This window comes from Melopsittacus undulatus, chromosome 22 (genome assembly GCF_012275295.1).
Source record: "Melopsittacus undulatus isolate bMelUnd1 chromosome 22, bMelUnd1.mat.Z, whole genome shotgun sequence".
Lineage (NCBI taxonomy): Eukaryota > Metazoa > Chordata > Aves > Psittaciformes > Psittaculidae > Melopsittacus > Melopsittacus undulatus.
Window position 1 is genome coordinate 1,702,856 of NC_047548.1, and position 15,879 is coordinate 1,718,734.

At 63.0% G+C, this 15,879-nt stretch overlaps 2 protein-coding genes across 3 annotated transcripts; one reads left to right on the forward strand and one right to left on the reverse strand.

Annotated features, from left to right (window-relative positions):
- Window positions 1-479: 479 nt before the first annotated feature.
- SF3B2 (splicing factor 3b subunit 2) lies at window positions 480-13,119 on the reverse strand. Its single transcript, XM_034071896.1, is given in 26 exon segments — window positions 480-698; window positions 1,156-1,341; window positions 1,470-1,569; window positions 1,776-1,877; window positions 2,425-2,567; window positions 2,939-3,046; window positions 3,439-3,498; window positions 3,500-3,547; window positions 4,705-4,794; window positions 4,888-5,037; window positions 6,532-6,759; window positions 7,867-7,947; window positions 8,548-8,685; window positions 8,785-8,916; window positions 8,919-8,990; window positions 9,662-9,744; window positions 9,829-9,934; window positions 10,112-10,147; window positions 10,149-10,203; window positions 10,250-10,434; window positions 10,515-10,574; window positions 11,551-11,679; window positions 11,712-11,762; window positions 12,095-12,154; window positions 12,337-12,383; window positions 12,951-13,119. Coding segments are annotated over 26 exon segments (2,673 nt in total). The 5' UTR covers window positions 13,102-13,119; the 3' UTR covers window positions 480-626.
- A 226-nt stretch (window positions 13,120-13,345) lies between these two features.
- On the forward strand, window positions 13,346-15,871 carry EIF1AD (eukaryotic translation initiation factor 1A domain containing). 2 transcript variants are annotated; one of them, XM_034071677.1, is made up of 6 exons: window positions 13,346-13,406; window positions 13,548-13,641; window positions 14,395-14,503; window positions 14,591-14,699; window positions 14,782-14,823; window positions 15,386-15,871. In XM_034071677.1, the coding sequence occupies exons 2-6, from the start codon at window positions 13,555-13,557 to the stop codon at window positions 15,849-15,851; spliced, it is 813 nt and encodes a 270-aa protein (XP_033927568.1). In that variant the 5' UTR covers window positions 13,346-13,406; window positions 13,548-13,554; the 3' UTR covers window positions 15,852-15,871. The 2 variants fall into 2 exon arrangements, with proteins under 2 accessions (XP_033927568.1, XP_033927569.1); XM_034071678.1 differs by having other exon boundaries at window positions 15,389-15,871.
- Window positions 15,872-15,879: the final 8 nt, after the last annotated feature.

A 15,879-nucleotide genomic window follows, 5' to 3' on the forward strand; every position in this document is an offset into this window, starting at 1 on the left:
GCTGCTGGACACCGGAACCAGGGGGCATTGGGATGGAGACTGGGACACAGGGAGCTTGGGGGCATCGGGATACTGGGATAGAGCCTGGGATAGAGCTTGGGCACACAGGGACAGGCACTGAGGGAGCCTTGCTGCTGGGATACAGGGATCTTGGGATGGAGCTTGGGACACAGGGATACCAAGGAGCTGTGCTGCTGGACATGGGGACCAGGGGGACACTGGGATGGAGATTGGGAGCATTAGGACACTGGGATGGAGTTTGGGGACATAGGGAACTTAGGACACAGGGATACTAAGGAAGCTGTGCTACTGGACATGGGGATCAAGGGGATAATGGGATGGATTGAACTTGGGAGCACTGGGACACTGGGATGGAGCCTGGCGAGAAGACGACATTGGGATGAAGCTTGGGAGCATTGGGATACTGGGATGGAGCTTGGGGTGACAGTGTCCTGGTGCCCCCAAGCCAAGCACGAAGCTGAGGGTGTTGGGGGGGGACGGACACCCCCTTTTATTTACAAAACCATAGGAACAAGGATCATGGGATCGGGACAAGGAATGGGGCCACCCCATTGACCCCAATGGGTGACAGCCATGGGGGGGGTCCAGGGGGGGTTCCACCACCTCTAGAACTTGAACTCCTTGTACTTCTTGCCCCCACCTCGGGTGTCCTGGGGCTGAGCCTTCCTCTTCTTCTGCTGCAGGGGATGGGGAAGACAATGGGGTCAATGGGGGGGATAAAGAGGGTGATGGGGGAGGGATAAAGGGGGTGATGGGGGTGATATAAAGGGGGTGATGGGGAGGTATAAAGGCAGTGATGGGATAAAGGGGGTGATGGGGTGGATAAAGGGGGTGATGGGGGGGATATAATGGGGGTGATGGGGGGGACAAAGGGGGTGATGGAGGGGGTGATGGGGAGATAAAGGGGGTGATGGGGGGAGAGAGGGAGTGATAGGGGAGAGATAAAGGGGGTGATGGGGGGATATAAAGGGGATAATGGGGGGGATAAAGGGGGTGATGGGGGAGGGATAAAGGGGTTGATGTGGGGGTGATGGGGGTGATGAAGGGGTTATAAAGGGGGTGATGGGGGCGATATAAAGGGGGTGATGGGGAGGGTTAAAGGGAGTGATGGGGGGGGTGATGGGGGGTCCCCACCTTCTGCTTGGCCGCGTGCTCGGCCACCATGTCACTGAAATCCTCCTTCTCCACCTGCGCCTGCTGCTCCCGCACGTGCTCCTCATACTTCTGGGTCATGGCTGTGGGGTCCAGCTCCAGCTCCTCGGGGGCCAGAGCCACCTCCACCCCCTGCGCCTCAGCCACGGGGCCCTTGCGCCCCAGAACCTGGGGGGGGGCACAGAGAGGGGGTAAAGGGGGACACACAAAGAGAGGGGTTAAAGGGGGGGTCACAAAGAGAGGGGTTAATGGTTAAGGGGGGTTTTTGGGGCCCCCCCCCCCGTGCTGTCACTCACTGCAGACATGTCATAGATGTGGGTCGAGCCCATCATGGCTGTGCCCACAGTGGCCGTGCGCTTCTCGGGGACCACAGTGAAGAGCTGGGGGGTCTCACTGCTGTTGCGGGGGGCACAAAAACGGGGGTGAATGGGGGCACCCAAAGCACTGCTCCCCCCCCATCCACTTCCCATCACTCAGCAGCTGGTGCTGAGCTGCACCCCAAATGATTGCCCCTGGGAACACCCCCCCCTGCACCCCAGGACCTCACAGCATCACCCCCCCAGCACCCTGCCCCCCCCCCCAGCCCCCTGCCCCCCCCTCACCCATCCATGGCTTCCTCGATCTTCTTCTTGCGCAGCTCAATGAGCTCTGGGGTCTCCATCCCGGCCGGTACCGACGAGAACCCCCCGGGGGTGATGAGGCCGCTGGGGGGGGACACGTAAAAGGGTCAGGGTGGGGGTCAGGGTGCTGGGGGGGGGGGGGTCAGGGTGGGGGTCAGGGTGCTGGGGGGGGACACGTAAAAGGGTCAGGGTGGGGGTCAGGGTGCTGGGGGGGGTTCAGGGTGGGGGGCAGGGTACTGGAGGGGGCGGCAAGATGGGGGCAGGGTGGGGGTTAGGGTGCTGGGAGGGTCAGGGTGGGGATCAGGGTGGGGGTCAGGGTGCTAGGGAGGGGTCAGGATAAGGGGCAGGGTGCTGGGGGGGTCACGATGGGGGTCAGGGTGGGGGCAGGGTGCTGGGGGGGGTCGGGTGCTTGGGGGTGTCAGGGTGTGGGTCAGGGTGCTGGGGGGTGTCAGGGTGCTAGAGGGGGCAGGGTGGGGGTCAGGGTGCTGGGGGGGGGAGGGTGTCAGGATAGAGGGCAGGGTGCTGGAGGAGGGGTCAGGGTGTTGGGAGGGGGGTCAGGGAGGGGGTCAGGATAGGGGGCAGGGTGCTGGGGGGGGCTCAGGGTGCTGGGGGGGCTCAGGGGTGCCCCCACCTGTCCGCGGGGGTGATGAATCCGGTCTCATCCGGTTTCTCTTCATCACTCTCCTCCTCCTCCTCTTCCTCCGAGGACTCCTCATCCGAAGGCTCCAGCTCCCCCCATGGGGTGCGGTCAATCTCCTCCTCCTCCTCCTTTGTCTGGGGGGGGGGTTAAGGTATGGGGGGGTCCTTTGGGTGCTGGGGGGGTGTTTGGGTGCTGGGGGGGTGTCTGGATGTTTATGGGGTATTTTTGGGTGCTGGGGGGTATTTGGGTGCAAGGGGATGAATTTGGGTGCTAGAGGGGGTTTTGGGGGTCTGATTGGGTGCCAAGAGATGTGTTTGGGTGCTGGGGGGGGGGATTAAGTGCCAAGAGATGCATTAGGATGCTGGGGGGGGGGAGAGGGGGGGTGTTTCCACAGTGGGTGGGGGGTATCTGGGTGCTGGAAGGTGCTGGGGGAGTTTTGGATGCCGAGGGGCGTGGCTTGGATGCCGGGGGCGGGGTTTGGATACCGGGGGGGGGGGTCCCGTACCTGGAACTCGGCCGCGTTGGTCCCGAACACGTCCCCATATAGAGGCTTCCCTGTCTCATCCACAGGAGGCTTCCCCCAGCCCCCAGCGTGGTACCCAAAGGAGCAGCCCTGGTGGGGGGGGGGGGGATGAGCACAGAGCCTGAGCCCCCCCCCCCCACCTCCCAGCACCTCAACCCCCCCCCCCCAGGCATCCAAAGAACAGCCCTGGACTATAAGAAACCCCCCCCCCAAATTCCCCTTGTGCTGCTCAGCCCCCCCCCCCCCCCCCCCCCCCAGCACCCAATGGAGCAGCCCCCAGCACCCATGGATGTACAGGACCCCAAAAGTGCCTCCCAGCACCCAAATCTCCCCCCACCAAGACCCCTAAAGCCCCCCCCAGCACCCATAACCCCCCGCACCACCCATAACCCAGCACCAAAACCCCCCCCCCCCCCCCAGCACCCATAACCCCCCCCAATACCACCCAAAGCCCCGCCCCAGCACCCATAACCCCCCCTCACCTCGGGGATGGGTGAATTGAGCCCTGGGATCTTGAGATTGGGGTAGGAGGGGGGGGGGCCCATAGCGCTGCATGGCGATCAGCCATGGGGGGGGCACCTTGTGTGCATTCTGCCGGCACCAGAAAGGGGGGGTCAGCACCCAAAGGTGCCCCCAGCACCCACTGAGAGCTGAGCACCCCCCCATGCTCCAAGCACACAGGATTTCAGGGTGACACAGATCAGCCCTAGCTCCCTGCCAGCACCCATGGGTGCTCCTTGGCCATGGCAGGGTGACCCCAGCACCCATGGGTGCTCCCTAGGCACCTCAGGGTGACCCTATCCATTACCCATGGGTGCTCCTTAGGCACCTCAGGGTAACCCATCCAGCACCCATTGGTGCTCCCTGGCCACCTCAGGCTGACCCCAGCACCCATGGGTGCTCCTCAGGCACCTCAGGGTAACCCATCCATCACCCATGGGTGCTCCTCAGGCACCTCAGGGTAACCCATCCATCACCCATGGGTGCTCCTCAGGGTAACCCATCCATCACCCATGGGTGCTCCTCAGGGTAACCCATCCATCACCCATGGGTGCTCCTCAGGGTAACCCATCCATCACCCATGGGTGCTCCTCAGGGTAACCCATCCATCACCCATGGGTGCTCCTCAGGGTAACCCATCCATCACCCATGGGTGCTCCTGGCCCCCTCAGTGTGCCCCCAGCACCCATGGGTGCTCCTCAGGGTAACCCATCCATCACCCATGGGTGCCTCTGGCCCCCTCAGTGTGCCCCCAGCACCCATGGGTGCTCCTCAGGGTAACCCATCCATCACCCATGGGTGCTCCTGGCCCCCTCAGTGTGACCCCAGCACCCGTGTGTGCTCCATGGCCACCACAGGGTAACCCATTGAGCACCCATGGGTGCCCTGGCCCCCTCAGGCTGACCCCAGCACCCATGGGTGCTGCTTAGGCATCCCAGGGTAACCCATCCATCACCCATGGGTGCCCCTGGCCCCCTCAGTGTGACCCCAACACCCATGGGTGCTCCTCAGGGTAACCCATCCATCACCCATGGGTGCTCCTGGCCCCCTCAGTGTGACCCCAACACCCATGGGTGCTCCTTAGCACCTCAGGGTAACCCATCCATCACCCATGGGTGCCCCTGGCCCCCTCAGTGTGACCCCAACACCCATGGGTGCTCCTTAGGCACCTCAGGGTAACCCATTGAGCACCCATGGGTGCCCCTGGCCCCCTCAGTGTGCCCCCAGCACCCATGGGTGCCACCCACCGGCCCCACGGGCATGCCCAGGGCAATGCGCAGCTCATCCGAGAGGTCTCCAGGCTTCTTCTCCTTGAGCCGCGTCTCAAACTCCTTCCCCTGGGATGAGCATGGAAAGGGTTGGATGGGGGGGGGGTCTCTGTTAGCACCCATTGGGGGTGGGGGCAGCACCCATGGGTGGGGGGCACCCACCTCGTAGTAGAGGTCCCCATGGATGGTGAGCTTGGGCTTGGTTTGCCACTTGAAGAAGGCATCGTGCAGCTTCTGGTAGTCGATGTCGATCTTGCCCATCTTCGGCCTCACCTTCTCCCTCATCTTGGACTTCATTGTCTTCTGCTCCTCCTGGGGGGGGGACAGGGATACAAGGGGGGGGAATAGGGATATAGGGGGGGGCAGGGATACAAAGAGGGGGGATGGATACAAAGGGGGGGCAGGGATAGAAAGGGGGGACAGGGATATAAAGGGGGGACAGGGACATAAAGGGGGGACAGGGATATAAAGGGGGGGACAGGGATATAAGGGGGGACAGGGGTATAAAGGGGGACAGGGATATAAAGGGGGGACAGGGATATAAGGGGGGACAGGGATATAAAGGGGGGGACAGGGATATAAGGGGGGACAGGCATATAAAGGGGGGAACAGGGATAAAGGGGTACCCATAGCCCCCCATAACATCCCCAAAGCTCCCTATGGGCATCCCTAGCCCCCCCATAACCCTGAACAGGCACCTGTAACACCCCGATAACACCCCCAAAGCCCCCTATGAACACCCATAACCCCCGATAACCCCCAATAGGCACCTATAACACCCCCAAAAGCCCCTATGGGCACCCATAACACCCCCAAAGCCCCCTATGAGCACCCATAACCCCCCCAAAGGACACCCACAGGCCCCCCATAACCCCCCTATGGCACCCCTAGCCCCCCATAACACCCCCAAAGCCCCACATGGGCACTCCTAACCCCCCATAACACCCCCAAAGGACACTCATAACCCCCCCATAACCCCCAATAGGCACCTATAACACCCCCATAACCCCCAAAGGATACCTATAACCCCCCTATGGGCACCCATAACCCCCCCAAAGCACCCCATAGCCCCCCCCAACCCCCAATAGGCACCTATAACCTCCCCATAACCCCCCCAAAGCACCTCATAGCCCCCCCCAACCCCCAATAGGCACCTATAACACCCCCATAACCCCAAATAGGCACCCATAACCCCCCCATAACCCCCCAAAGCACACCATAGCCCCCCCCAACCCCCAATAGGCACCTATAACCTCCCCATAACCCCCCCAAAGCACCTCATAGCCCCCCCCAACCCCCAATAGGCACCTATAACACCCCCATAACCCCCAATAGGCACCCATAACCCCCCCATAACCCCCCAAAGCACCCCATAGCCCCCCCCTAACCCCCAATAGGCACCTATAACACCCCCATAACCCCCAATAGGCACCCATAACCCCCCTATGGGCACCCATAACCCCCCCAAAGCACCCCATAGCCCCCCCATAACCCCCAATAGGCACCCATAACCCCCCCATAACCCTCCCAAAGCACCTCATAGCCCCCCCATAACCCCCAATAGGCACCTATAACCTCCCCATAACCCCCCCAAAGCACCTCATAGCCCCCCCATAACCCCCAATAGGCACCTATAACACCCCCATAACCCCCAATAGGCACCTATAACCCCCCCCATAACCCCCAATAGGCACCCATAACCCCCCTACGGGCACCCATAACCCCCCTATGGGCACCCATAACCCCCCCAAAGCACCCCACAGCCCCCCCATACCCCCCCCCAAGGACCCCCCCTGCCCCCCCCACCTTCTCCTGCAGGGCCTCGCGCATCTCCTGGATGCCCGTGCGCTTGATGAAGTCAGGCAGCTCGAACGGAGGCTTCTCGATGCCGCGCTTGCCCTGCAGGTACTTGCGCTTGAAGCACCAGTGCCGCGGCACCGGCACCGAGTTCCGCGTGGCCTTGAGGTGCACCAGGAGCTTGGGGTCCTGAGCGGTCACGTCGTGCATCTCAACCACGTCCGGACGCGCCACCAGCTGCGGGGGGACAGGGGGATGGGGGTGTGGGGATGGGGGGATAGAAGGGGGGAGATGGGGATGGAGGGATGGGGGATGGGGATGTGGGGATGGGGCGATATAAGGGGGGAGATGGGGATGTAGGGATGGGGGGATATAAGGGGGGAGATGGGGATGGAGGGATGGGGATGTGGGGATGGGGATGTGGGGTATAGGGTGGGAGATGGGGGTGGAAGGATGGGGGATGGGGATGGGGATGTGGGGATGGAGATGTGGGGATGGGGGGATATAAGGGGGGAGATGGGGATCGAGGGATGGGGATGTGGGGATGGGGATGTGGGGCATAGGGTGGGAGATGGGGTTGGAAGGATGGGGGATGGGGATGTGGGGTATAGGGTGGGAGATGGGCATGGAGGGATGGGGTATGGGGATGGGGATGTGGGGATGGGGATGTGGGGTATAGGGTGGGAGATGGGGGTGGAAGGATGGGGGATGGGGATGTGGGGATGGGGGATGTGGGGATATAGAGTGAGACGTGGGATGTAGGAATGGGGGATGTGGTGATATGGGGATGTGAGGATGTGGGGATACAGGGTGGGAGATGGGGGTGGAGGGATGGGGGATGCAGGATTTAGGGTGGGAGATGTGGGATGTAGGAATAGGGGATGTAGGGATGGGGGATGTGGGAATATGGGGATGGGTATATGGGGATGTGGGGATGGGGATGGGGGGATATAGGATGTGAGATGTGGGGATGGGGGGATACAGGGTGTGAGATGGGGATATGAGATGTGAGGAGATGGGGATGGGGATGTGGTGATACAAGGTGTGAAATGCAGATGTGAGATGTGGGGACATGAGAATATGGGGATGGGGATGTGAGATACGAAATGGGGGACATTGGGATTTGAGATATAGGGTGTGAAGTGTGGGACGTAAGGATAGGGAATGTATAAGACAAAATAAGGAATGTATAAGACATAATAAATACAGGAGATAGGGAAAGCAAAGCACCCTATGGGGCCGTGCTGTGGGGGCGGGGGTTCCATGGGGCACAAGAGGGTCCCTAAGAGAGGGTGAGGAGCCCCATAGGGTTATGGGGGGGTCCATGGGCCCCGTGCCCCCCACCTGCTTCAGCTCGGCCACAGTGAAGCGGTTCATGCGCCGCAGCTTCTTCTTGGAGAGCTTGGGCACCTCAGGCTTCTTCTCCTGGGGACCCCCAAGGGGGCAGCAATGGGGCTGTCAGTCCCTCTGCCCCACTGCTCTCTGATCCCTATGTCCCTCTGTCCCCATTGCTCTCTGATCCCTATGTCCCTCTGTCCCCATTGCTCTCTGACCCCCACATCCCTGTCCCCAGTATCCTCCTCTGTCCCCAATGTCTGTGTCCTCCTGCCCCTCACATCCCTCTTTGCCCCACATCTCCCTCTGCCCCACACATCCCCCTCCATCCCCCATGTTCCCCTCTGTCCCTACATCTCCCTCTACCCCCCACATCCCCCTCCATCCCTATGTCCCCCATCCCCCTTTCTCCCCCCATGTCCCCCTTCTGTCTCTAATACCCCCTTGTCCCCAATGTCCATACTGCCCCCCATGTTCCCCTATATCCCTACATCTCCCTCTACCCCCCACATCCCCCATGTCCCCGTCCCCCTTTCTCCCCCCGACCCCCTTCTGTCCCCAATACCCCCTTGTCCCCAATGTCCATCCTGCCCCCCATGTTCCCCTATGTCCCCACATCCTCCTCTGCCCCCCACGTCCCTCTTTGCCCCCCACCCCCCTCAGCCCCCCACATCCCCCTCTGCCCCCCACCTGCTCATCCTCAGAGCTGTCATCCTCGCTGCCCTTGCGCCCGTCCTCCCCCCCTTTCTTCTTGGGCAGGGAGCTGCTCTCAGGCCGTTCTGCTTTATCCGGCTCCTTCTCCTTGTCCTTCTTCACATCATCCGTCAGCTATGGGGGGGTTAGAACAGGGGGGGGTTCTCAGGAGCACCCATGGGTGCTACCCCCCCCCCCCACCCCATAGCACCCATTGGGTGCCCCCAGCCCCACCTTGAAGGCCTCGAAGATCCTCTTGAAGAACACGAAGTTGGGGTCATAGATCTCAGGCTCCTCAGTCACATACTCGATCTCCACTGCGGTGCTGGGGGGGTCCGGGGTGGGGGGGGAGGCTGAGGATGGGGGGGGGCAGAGCCTCCCCCGGCCTCCCGGCCTCGGCCTCGCTTCTTCTTCTTGCGGTTGCGGCGCTTGCGGTTGCGCTGGGGGGGGAGAATGGGGTGATGGGGGCACAAAGGGGGTGATGGGGGGCACAAAGGGGGTGATGGGGGGCACAATGGGGGGGCACAATGGGGGTGATGGGGGGCACAATGGGGGTGATGGGGGCACAATGGGGGGGCACAATGGGGGTGATGGGGGGCACAAAGGGGGTGATGGGGGCACAATGGGGGGGCACAATGGGGGTGATGGGGGGCACAATGGGGGTGATGGGGGCACAATGGGGGGGCACAATGGGGGGGCACAAAGGGGGTGATGGGGGGCACAATGGGGGGGCACAAAGGGGGTGATGGGGGGCACAATGGGGCTGATGGGGGGCACAATGGGGGGGCACAATGGGGGTGATGGGGGGCACAAAGGGGGTGATGGGGGGCACAAAGGGGGGGCACAATGGGGGTGATGGGGGGCACAATGGGGGTGATGGGGGGCACAATGGGGGTGATGGGGGCACAAAGGGGGTGATGGGGGGGACAAAGGGGGTGATGGGGGGGACAAAGGGGGTGATGGGGGGCACAATGGGGGGGCACAATGGGGGTGATGGGGGGGGACAATGGGGGTGATGGGGGGGGGGGGCGAAACCCCCCCAGCGATCCATAGGACCCAGCCCACCCCCCCCCCCCCAATGGCACCCATGGGTGGGGGGCACCCATCCCACCTCCTTCTTGGACAGCCCCGTGTCCTCCTCTGCCTCTGAGGCTGTAGCTGCTGCTCGAGGCTCTGTCTCCATCTCATCCTCAGCTATGGGGATACGAAGGGGGGGGGGTGAACAAGGGGGGGTCTGGGTGCTGCCCCCCCCCCCCAGTAGCACCCATGGGTGCTCACCGGAGAGCCCTGGCACCGTGATGAGCTCTTCCTGCCGGATCTCCTTCAGCTGCAGGATCTTCTCCAGGGCCTGGGGGATCTTGGGACCCACACCTGGGTCATCGGGCTGGGGGGGACCCCACACATTAAGGGGGGGTCAGGGAGCACCCCCCCATCCAGAGACCCCCCACCTATGGGGAACCCCCACCCATGGGGAACCCCCCCCCCATAAAGAGGACCCCAAACCCACACCAAGCACCCAACACCTTTGGGGGACCCCCCCCCAAAGCCCCCCAGCACCCACCTCTCGGCTCTCCTCACCAGGCGGGGGGGGGGGGCCCACGTGGCCGGGATGCCCCCATGGGCACCCCAGGGATGGGGGCACCCATAGGGGTGCTGCCTGTGGGGGGGGGAGAAGGGAACGCTATGGGATGGAGGACACACAGAGAGCACCCATTGAGGGGGTGTGGGTCCCCCCCCCCCCACTGATGGGGGGTGTTGACACCCACCTCGGGGGGGCAGCGAGGCCCGAGCACCCATGGGTGTCACATCGGGGGGGGGGCGGGGCACGGCGGGGGCCATCTTGGCCATCTCCTGCTGCCGTTCCTGCTCCAGCAGCACTGCGGCCTGGGGGGGGGGGACACCCAAAGGTGAGGGGGGCACCCATGGACCCCCCCCCCAGCACCCATGGGTGCCCCCATCCTCACCCGCTTCTGCTGCTCCAGCAGCTCCTGCTCCTTTGCTTTGTCTCCAAATGGGTGCTGGCCCTGGGGGAAGGGGGGGGGAACCCAAGGTCAGAGCACCCATGGGTGCCCCATGGACCTGCGGCACCCCCACGTGTGTCCCACCCCCCAGTAGGACGTTAAATGCCTCCAAACGGCCCCCCCCAGCACCCATGGGTGACGCTTACACTCACAGCACCCCCCTGCACCCATGGGTGCTGCATGAACCTGCACCAACCCCCCCCCCCCAAACAGCCCCATGGGAACCCTTTAACTCTTTTGGACCCCCCCAGCACCCACAGATGCCCCCCAGCACCCATGGGTGCCCCCCATTGCCCATAGATACCCTGCTGTATTTCACCCATCATTCCTCAGTACCCCCCCCATTCCTCCCCATCACCTATGGGTGCCCCCAGGCCCATCCCAGCACCTCTGGGTACCCCCCCATCACCCATGAAGAGCTCCCTGTACCCCCCCCATCACCCCAGCACCTATGGCTAACCCCCAGACACCCCCCCCCGAACCCTCCATCACCAATAGGTGCCCCCCAGCACCCACAGACGCCCCCCCAGAGCTCTCCATCACACATAGGTACTCCCCCAGCACCCATAGGTACCCCCCCCAGCACCCATAGGTACCCCCCCAGCACCTATAGGTACCCCCCCAGCACCCACAGATGCCCCCCAGCACCCATAGGTCCCCCCCCCAGCACCCATAGGTACCCCCCCAGAACCCATAGGTACCCCCCCAGCACCCACAGATGCCCCCCAGCACCCATAGGTACGCCCCCAGCACCCATAGGTACCCCCCCCAGCACCCACAGATGCCCCCCAGCACCCATAGGTACCCCCCCCCAGCACCCATAGGTACCCCCCCCCCGCACCCACAGATGCCCCCCAGCACCCATAGGTGCCCCCCAGCACCCATAGGTACCCCCCCAGCACCCACAGATGCCCCCCAGCACCCATAGGTGCCCCCCCAGCACCCATAGGTGCCCCCCAGCACCCATAGGTGCCCCCACCTGCTGTGCGCGCTCCTCCTGCAGCAGCAGAGCCGCCTGCTGCTGGGCCAGCGTCAGCCGCTCCTCCTCCGAGAGCCCCTCCCCCCCCCCGCAGGCCGGGGGGGGGCGGAGGTGGGGGGGGGGGCACCCCGACCCCCCCCAGCCCATAGCTCAGCCCCAGCCCCGGCGGGGGGGGGGGGCACCAATGGGTGCTGCAGGGGCAGCCCAGGCAGCTGGGGGGGGGGGCAGAGCACTCAGTGTCATTGCAGCACCCATAGACCCCCCCCCCCACTGCTCCTTACCCCCCCCAACCCACTCCTCACCCCCCCCAACCCACTCCTCACCCCCCCCAACCCACTCCTCACCCCCCCCACCCACTCCTCACCCCCCCCCACCCACTCCTCACCCCCCCCAACCCACTCCTCACCCCCCCCCACTGGTTACAATGGATGAGTCCTGCACCCCCCCCCTTACCCCAAACTGGAGGGCTCCTGTTTCCCCCCCCCATTGAACCCCAAAACCCCTCCTTGCCCCCCCCCCCCACTTGTGCCCCCCCCCCCCACACCTGTGCAGCTTTGTCCCCCTCCTCAGGGCGCAGCACGGGGCGGCTCAGCACAATCCCTGTCTATACGGGGGGACACAAGGAAAGAACCCATTAAAGGGGGGGGGGGGGGGGGGCACAAATCCATGTCCCCCCCCCCCAGGGAACACAAGGACCCCCCCATAAGGATGGGAACCCCCCATCCTAATAGAGCACAATGGGATATTGGGGACCCCCCCCACCCCAAGGCCTGGGGGGGGGCTCACCTGCATGGTGTAGGCCTGCAGCCGCTCCACCAGCTCCTCCCGGGTACCTGGGGACCATGGGGGGGGTTAGTGACCCCCAATTCTTCCCCCCCCCAACATACGACCCCCCCCCTCATTGCCCCATAGGACTCCCCCCATACAAGCCCTGGGTACCCCCAACATCTCTTTAGGATCCCCCCCCCCCCCCCCAATTCAGCTACTCCTAAAGACCCCCCAGACACAGCAATGGCTGCTTGGGACCCCCCCAAATACCCCAAGGACCACTCAAATACCCCACAAATACCCCAAGGGTCGCCCCAAATACTCCCCCAAGACCTCCCACCCCCACTGGGGACCCCATTAGAGTCCCAAACACCTCAATAGGATCCCTCATAACTCAATAGGATTCCAAATACCTCAATAAGGCATCAAATGCCTCAATAGGGTCTCTAATATCTCAACAGGAACCCAAACACCTCAATAAGGCCCCAAATACCTCAATAGGGCCCCAAACACCTCAATAGGATCCCAAGTACCCCAATAAGGCCCCAAACACCTCAATGCCCCCCCCCCAGCCCCCTGAATACCCGGATGAACCCCTCAGCCCCCCCCCTCAATGGGCCCCCCGGTCTCACCCTGCGCGGGGGCTCCGATCCCGGCCAGCGTGGCCTGGAGCTCAGCCGGGGCCCAGCTCCCGTACGGGGACCCCTCGGCCCCGTTACCGGATACCGCGGCCCCACCACCAACCACGGCCGCGGCCGCCGCCTCAGACCGCTCCGCCGCCATCTTGCCGCGGCACCCGCACGCAGGCGCAGGCGGAGCCAACCGCAGACCGCGACCGCTCAGCCAATCAGAGGCCGAGGCAGCTGCCAGTCAGCCAATCAGAGGCCCACATCTCCCTGTCAATCAACGCTTGGTGTGAGGATGACCACGCCCACGACGCAGCGTTATTTGCATGCTCCGCCCACAAATATGCATATCTTTGCCCCACCCACCACTCGGGGGCGTGGCTTAGGCGCACTCAGCCCCCGCCCCTGTGTAGTGACGCTCCCGGAAGTTACTCCGCGCACACCCGGAAGTACCGGAGGGAGGTAAGCGGCGGCGGCCGCCGGTTCTGTTCCCCCCCTCCCGGTTATTGGTGGGGGGAGGGGATCGGTTCCGGTTCCGGTTCATCCGGTGCCCTCATCCCAACCCCCCTCCCCTCCCCCCCCTTTTGAACGGTGTCGCCGCAGCCGCGGGATGTCGCGCGCCACCAAGCGGAAGCACGTGGTGCGGGAGCTGCTGGAGGAGCACGTGATGCCGGCGCCGCGACAGCGCGTAGTGAGGGTGCGACGTGGGGGGGGGATGGAGCCCTCCATAGGGAACAATGGGGGGGGGATGGAGCGCTCCATAGGGAACAATGGGGGGGGTGGGGTTTTGGACCCCTCCATAGGACACAATGGTGGTTGGGGGTTTGGACCCCCACATAGGACACAATAGGGGGGGTGAGGCGGTGTTATGGACTCCCCATAGGACGCAATTGGCGGGGGGGGCATGGACCCCCATAGAACACAATGGGGGTGTGTTATGGACCCCTCTATAGGACATAATGGGGGGGGTATTGGACCCCTGCATAGGACACAATGGGGGGGAAGTTATGGACCCCCACATAGTGCACAGTGGTGGGGGGTTGTTGTTATGGATCCCCCCATAGCACACAATGGGAGGGGTGTTATAGACTCACCCATAGGACACAATGGTGGGGGGGGTGTTATGGACCCCCCCATAGTGCACAATGGGGGGGTGTATGTTATGGACTCCTCCATATGACATAATGGGGAGTGGGTGTTATGGACCCCCCTACAGGACACAATGGGGGGGGAATGGACCCCTCCATAGGACACAATGGTGGGGGGAGCATGGACCCCCATAGGACACAATGGGGGGGGGTTTGGTCCCCCTCCATACAACACAATGGGAGGGGGGGGTGTTATGGATGCCCCCATAGACACAATGGTGGGGGGGGTGTTATGAACCCCCCCATAGAACACAATGGTGGGGGGGATCCTTGACCTGCTCTGTGTTGTGTCCCCCCCACAGGTACTGGGGACACCTGGGAACAACCTGCATGAGGTGGAGACCCCCGAGGGGATGCGGTTCCTGGCCAGCATGCCCCCCCGCTTCCGCCGTCACATCTGGATCAAGAGAGGTGCCCCCCCCCCCATCACCCCCATATCACCCCACGGCCATTGACACCCCCCCGGTGCCGTGGGGTGACCCCCAAATCCCCCCCCAGGTGACTTCTTGTTGGTTGATCCCATTGAAGAGGGGGCCAAGGTCAAGGCTGAGATCTCCCTCGTGCTCCTGCCCCCCCACGTCCGCTTCCTGCAGCGCCAGGGGCTATGGTAGGGTCCAACCCCCCCCCCCATCAATCCCCCCCGTTCCCCCCCCCCCATAGCCCCCCTTTGACACCCCTGTTCCCCACAGGCCGGAGGCATTTGCCCCCCTGGAGAGGCCGAATAGGGAGGGGTGAGTTGGGGGGGGGTAAATAGGGTGTGATATTGGGGTTGTTGGGGGGGGGAGAAGATGGCAATAAGGGGGATGAACTGGGGATAATAACATGGGGGTGGCAGTGGGGGGTGTTATTAATGAGGGTGTCGTTAATGGTGGGCATTAATAAGGGTGTCATTAATGGGGGTGTAATGAATGGGGGGCCATTAAAGGGAGGCATTAATAGGGGTGTCATTAATGGGGGTGTGATGAATGGGGGGGCATTAACAGGGGGCAGTAATGGGGGGGCCATTAAAGGGAGGCATAAATTGGGGTGTCATTAATGGGGGTGTGATGAATGGGGGTATGAATGGGGGGGCCATTAAAAGGAGGCATTAATAGGGGTGTCATTAATGGAGCATTAGTAGGGGTTACATTAATGGGGGGCCATTAAAGGGAAGCATTAATAGATAAGTCCTTAATGGAAGCATTAATTGAGGTTAATGGGGGGGGGGGGGGTTGGCTTTGACCTCAGGGTCAGCTGAGGTCACAGCAACACCCGTGTCCTCACGTGACCCCCTCTCCCCCCATGTCCCCTCAGCAGCCACCCCCCTGATGGGGACTGTGAGGGGGAGGGGGGGCTCTTCGTTAACACCAACCGGGGGGCGGCCGAGGCGGGGGACAGCGAGGAGTCATGTGACGAGGAGGAGGAGTCATGTGACGAGGAGGAGGAGTCATGTGACAAGGAGGAGGAGACATGTGACAAGCAGGAGGACTCACGTGATGAGGACAACACACGTGACGAGGAGGATGACACATGTGATGAGGAGGACAACACACATGATGAAGAGGACACATGTGACAAGGGTGACACACGTGACCAGGAGAAGGACACACGTGACCAGGACACACGTGACCAGGACACACATGATGAGGAGGAGGGCACACGTGACAAGGATGACACACGTGACCAGAAGGACCCACGTGACCAGGAGCACTCCCACCCAAAGGACACTGGGGACCAGGCCCCCAGGGCTGGTGGGGACAGGGGGGATGCCCCCCAATAAAGGACTGTTGGTATCCCCGAGGCCCTGC

What these genes read in the sequence shown, in the direction of transcription:
- EIF1AD (XM_034071677.1), top strand. Translation starts at nt 13,555, where the DNA reads ATGTCGCGCGCCACCAAGCGGAAGCACGTGGTGCGGGAGCTGCTGGAG. An exon ending in CGCGACAGCGCGTAGTGAGG is followed by an intron (nt 13,642 to 14,394) that starts GTGCGACGTGGG and finishes TCCCCCCCACAG; the next exon opens with GTACTGGGGACACCTGGGAA. An exon ending in TCACATCTGGATCAAGAGAG is followed by an intron (nt 14,504 to 14,590) that starts GTGCCCCCCCCC and finishes ATCCCCCCCCAG; the next exon opens with GTGACTTCTTGTTGGTTGAT.